The sequence below is a fragment of the Pinus tabuliformis genome, chromosome 1_1 (genome assembly GCF_031772625.1).
Source record: "Pinus tabuliformis cultivar Carrire ecotype Pingquan chromosome 1_1, CPIR1, whole genome shotgun sequence".
Taxonomy (NCBI): Eukaryota; Viridiplantae; Streptophyta; class Pinopsida; order Pinales; family Pinaceae; genus Pinus; species Pinus tabuliformis.
In genome coordinates this window covers 30,150,983-30,156,634 of record NC_142297.1, presented here as the reverse complement: position 1 = coordinate 30,156,634, position 5,652 = coordinate 30,150,983, and the positions used below count along the sequence as shown (strand labels likewise).

Genomic DNA, 5,652 nt, shown 5'->3' with positions numbered 1-5,652 from the left:
AGGGAGAACACTGGATTTAAACTAACTAATCAAATTCCTGCTCCATTCCGTCTGCTAAAAACAATGCTTGACTCCCAATCATTTTCACTGCTCACGACTGTACTATGTTATAGGCAGCCGGAAACCATAATAGAAGGTTCAATGGAATCAAGTTTTATGTAATCAATATTAACAGCAACAACTAAATACACTAAATAATTTTTTCCGAAGTTCAAATTTTGATTAAAGAGTAGATATCGCTACATATATTATATTGCAGTACAGCTATGCGTCTTAAACCTGCAATTGCTTTGCAGTATAAATTGAATAATAAGAGTTAGCAATCAGTCAAACACTGAACATAATGCACTGGCAAGGCTTGCACGACCATTCGGGAATCACCCTATGTAATCATATGCCAACAATAAAACTCTAGAAAAATCCCTTTTATCCGACGTGAGTGATGTTTTTTAAGAACTCAAGCGAGAAACAGACTAGGAACCAAATCAAAGGTGTATGTGGCACGTTCGAATGACTCATTAAAACTCCACGCGTGAAGCCCTTTCAGAAGTAGCTCTCCACGCGTGAAGCCACTCTCCACCCGTCAAACGATGATGTTGATGGTGGTAAGTATTAACGGCGAGGCAGATTCCACTGGTGTGGTCGGTGGACTTGGAGGCTGCGGCCACTGTCTTCTGAGGGCGCCGCAGACTCATATAAAGGACTGCATTTTGTTCGCCGAATTCGAATCTGGGGCTGTTCCAGTTCCTGCTCCCGAACGAAGGTGCAGGCGAAGGCGATGGCGATGACGCTCGGGGTGTCTGAAACCTTGATCTGCTGTTCTTGGAAGAATCCATGGAATTCTTTCGCTGGTGACTTTCAAGCTTGAGGACTTGGAATGAAGCAAGGGACCCGCCACGTCCAATCCTAAGTCTGCGATCCTGGAAACCATGGACATGCCATGAGTTTTATCAATTCTTTCTCTCTGTAATTATCCTTTTAGCAGCATTTAAATTGTTTTCATTGTTAAAAAAATACTGTAATGGAATTTGATTGCTTCTGTTTTGTCTTGGCTTATGCTATAGCATTATATTTTGTTACTTCATTTTGTAGGGCGCACTCACCTTCAAGTAATTCATCCATCACCTTCAAATAGCAGTAGCAAGATGTAGAGTGGCCCCAGGACCTTTTGGGCCAAATGCAGGTACATTCACATGTGCACCCATATTGAGAAGCCGTCTCACCTACACCATATAAATAACAGAAGAAAGACTGTCAAGCAAGAAAGCACTTTTTTCCAATATTTTTGCATATGCAAAAGAATGGTGAAATCAACCAAGAACAGTGGTAAGTAACAGACGATTTCGTTAATTTCGAAATTTATATCCAATTAGAAAAGACTCTTCTTTTGCATGTATAGGTAATATGATTCTATCAACGAAAAACAGTGATCAGTACTCACAGACAAGGTGAACACATTTGAAATTAGAACCGACGCTAGCAACCCCCTGTGATTTTGTTGTCTGTTTTCCCAGGCAGGTGAAAATGGGTGCATTCGCCCTTCTATCAAGCTGGATTGATGCTGCCACTAATCCTACATACAGAAAGAAGCATAAACAATTTCAGGTATTTCATATTGTTTGTGACCTCAGCATGGGAATAAAGAGTTATTCTATCCATTAACTGAACCTAATTTAAGAAAAAAGCACGCCACTACTAATTGCTCTTCGAAAAGGAACATTTACCCAGAAAGGGGGTTTTTCACGCCTGATGAGATCAACATTAGTCCAGCAAGATTCATCAACGAAGTCCATGTATTCGCCCTTGTCTTTCAGGGGAGATGTTGCGGTTATGGACGAGGTGTAAGTGCAAGCGCTCAGAATATCCAGACTCCCATTCACCGCGGCTTGGATAAAACCCCATACTCACAAAGTTGAATGGGAACCCTAAATAATTATTTACCTCTTTACCTCTGGATCTTTGGTGTAATCCGTGGGAGTGGCCATGTGAACCACGAAGTCACAGCCATGAACGGCAGAATCGAAGCTGCCCTGTGCATTAATGTCAGCTTTGAAAAGCGTAAGCCTCTCCGTGGCTCCCGGCAGCGACAGAATATGGCGAGTTGAACAAACCCCAGCAGAACCCCAGCAGAAGCTAACATGCAACGGAATGCAATAAAGAAGGAAGACCAGGCGCAGGGCCAAAGGCAGCATAGTACAGAAAAGACGATGAGCTCGGTTGACTGCTTTGCTCGACTCATCCGGTTCAGGCGTTCCCTTATGCAGCAAGGGAAAGTGGGCGGGGAATCAGCATCTGTTGTGCATGCAGAGTGACACCTCCCGCCATGCAAACATTGACCATACGGCCGACACCTGCGAAAGAACAAGCACGTTAGCAGCGAAAGAACAAGCAAGTTAGCAGACAACGAATTGAACACTTAACATTAAACATTAAGGGATTAATGTCAGCATTAAAACTAAACCGCACACCGTCAGGGAGACTTGAATATGGGTAAGTATCAGTTTAACATATGGTCTGGCCTCTTCCGCCTCGGGAAGAGTCCAAATAAGATGGCGAACAGAAGATCGGCTGCAAACTTTAGCATATAAGTGATAATACCACTAAAAAACCCCGCGATTTAATGCTATCTCCCTGCCGAACGGTTACTATAGTCCCTGCCGGATGCCAGATGGCAGGGACTAATAAATGTAGAAAAAGATTGAATAGATTTTTTTATAATAACTAATTTAAAAATTACATATAATCTATTTTATTTTGAAATTGGATATTTAACTATTGAAAATAAAATTATAATTATATATTTAATATATAAATATAAATTAAGAAACATTAAAAAAGCTATCACACTTCATATTATTAATTTAATTATTATTAAAATTTAATTAAAGTTAAATAAAAAACATTATTAGAAGTCATTCGAGAAAGCCAAATTGTTGGTGGAGAGATGTGTGATAATGAAAAACATTATCTAAAATATCAACAATGTTAAAAGTTTTATTATAAAATTTAAAAAATATAATCATAAAAGAAAAATATAATTATGAGAATAAGAATATGAGAAAGATGAAAAAATATTAAAATAATTAAGCATCAAGATATTCACTTCATAATATATTTCACATTGCTCAAATTTAAAAAATCTTAAAAACTAACTAATTTTTTTTAATTATTAGTATTATTCATTAAAAATATATATATATATATATATATATATAAGTTAAACGTTTATACATTTAATAAAACATGGAACAATATTATTATTATTCATGGATATTCACCTCTAATTTATTATGATGGAGATTCTTAATTTATAAATAGGTTTATTATAATACAATTGGCCAATACAATATATTATCAATATGAATGCCCAAAAAGCCACAAGTAACTTCATATGAATCTTGTTCATATGATTTTTTTTTAATTAATCAGTTTAATTAGAAAGACAAAAAGACTATAACTACTTTTGGCAATAGATCTCAACCTTTAATTGTATATACTAAGAATATTTTAGAAGATTCCATAAAGGTTAAATATCTACTATCCATCTAATAATGATTTATAATTAAATTAATATGTCTAACACCTTGTTCCAAAATAGACACTTATCCATGTAAATATTGCAAAATAAAACTATAATTTTCATGGTTTTTATAATAAAATAAGAAATTAGACAAGACCTGAAATGCTTTTGCATGAAAAAAAATCTATCAAATTGATATTATAAAGGATAAAATCTTCTTAAAATGTTTGAACAAAAATATTAAATAATTTTAAAATTTGCAATAAGATTAGAATAAACAAAACTAGAAATTGTATTTCTAAACTTATCACATAATCAAACATCATAAATGGGTTTGAAAAGTGGGTGCTAGTAATATGTTCTTGTGTTCCTTTAGAGTGTCATATATTTCTTTTTTGTATCAAACCTTATATTAGATAATGTCAACAATTATGTCGGCATTTGCATGAAATTTAGTTTTATTGGGCATCTAAATATTGAGACAACATAATATAAATTATTGAATTGAGGCTTCTGTGATCTATAATAGTTGTAAGCAGAACTTCGGCGAAAATCACATGAGGAAAGATCTTTGTCGACGCGTTTCGAACCAACCAGTGTGGTTCATCGTCAGGACAAGTTGAAGAAACAGATCCAGATAAGCATGTTAAATAGTCTGAGCACAGACTCCAACGGCTAAATCGACCAACGGCTAATTTTGACCTAGGGACCCACGTCAAATTACAGTTCATTAATTTAATTTTATTAATATTTTTAATATTAATAAATAAAATATTTATTTAATGGTTAGTTTTAAAAAATTAATTAATTTATATATATTTTTTTATCGATAAGACTAATTCTATTAAGCAGTAAAATATTGTACAAGAGAATACATTTCAGAGATGCAGGATACCGGCCACCGGAAATGATAGGACTATCAACCTCGGTTCTGGGAAATGAGATAAGCAAACAAGGAGCTACAACTAGTCACTGAAAGCTTAAGAAGCATTGGATGCTACCCTGACAGAGTGGGGGTTTCCACACGAAGCTTTTTCCCTTTCCTATTTTTAACTTCAACCCAGCCACTTTGGGGTGTATGGGCGATTACAACTTGCAGATTGGGGTCCTCCCGCGGGGAGCCCTCCTTTTCTGAGTCCGAGGAAGAGGACAAATGGACACGTTTCTGAGCAATGGCTGAATCAGAGGAAGGCACCAGGCCCTCGGTGGAAGGGGCAACAGAATGAGGGGCCTGTTTCAATTCTTCATCGCTATCTTCTTCTTCAGAACTGGAGGAATCTAAATCCTCGACTGGAGGAGGAGAGCATGGAGCCCATCGTTTGGACTTGGGCTTGGAGTCGTTAGCCTTGTTCTTTTTTGCCGGGCGAGAAGGACAAGTATTCTGCAAATGCCCAGATTGTTGGCAATGGCGGCATCGAAAAGCGGTGTTCTCGTAATCCAGCGTCTGGGTCCAGACGAAGTCATTTATCTTGAGGTTGATTTGCTCTGGAAGGCCCTTGCTCAGATCTAACTCCACACACACTCTTGCATATGAGTAGAGGCCTTTGGATGCCCTCCAGAAATCTCCATGGATGAAGCTGCCCAATGTGTCTCCTATAGCTCTGAAGACACGAGTATTCCATAGATGGGCAGGTAAGTTTGGAAGCTGAATCCATACCGGTGTCTTGGTAATGACTGCAGTGGCTGGATCAAAGTCTGGAAACCAGGGAGTAAAAAAAAACCCTGTCGTTCCCAAGAACCAAGGGCCTTCTGCGAAGGACTTTTCATAGTGCTTAATGTTATCAAAGAGAACAATGAAATAACCTTTCGAGCAAAAGAAGATCTTACAATGATGTGTCCAGTTTGCATGGATCCATGCATAAAGATCCTGAGATCGAGGCCACAGTCCATTAAATCTGCAAATGATGGCTCTTTCTGCAAATACTTGATGCTGGGAAGCCAGTTCTTCATGCATGAGTTCAACAGAAGGAACTTCATCAATTTTTTCAACCAAGAAGGCCTTAGATTTAAGGGCTTCCGGGGGTTTGGGGTTCTCCGAATGAACAGCGTCCTTGTATGAGAAAGGCCGGGCAGAGGAAGCTTGCCCTGCTGCACCTCCTCTCAAACGGAAGGTCGCCACCACCGAGCTGTTT

The 5,652-nt window shown here is 37.8% G+C and overlaps 1 protein-coding gene across 1 annotated transcript; it reads right to left on the bottom strand.

The window, feature by feature from the left end:
* Positions 1 to 210: 210 nt before the first annotated feature.
* Positions 211 to 1,133, bottom strand: LOC149211449 (uncharacterized). Its single transcript, XM_089390445.1, has 2 exons — positions 1,104 to 1,133; positions 211 to 920 (listed from the first exon to the last, which is right to left on the bottom strand). The coding sequence occupies exons 1-2, from the start codon at positions 1,116 to 1,118 to the stop codon at positions 519 to 521; spliced, it is 417 nt and encodes a 138-aa protein (XP_089246571.1). The 5' UTR covers positions 1,119 to 1,133; the 3' UTR covers positions 211 to 518.
* Between the last annotated feature and the right edge of the window lie 4,519 nt (positions 1,134 to 5,652).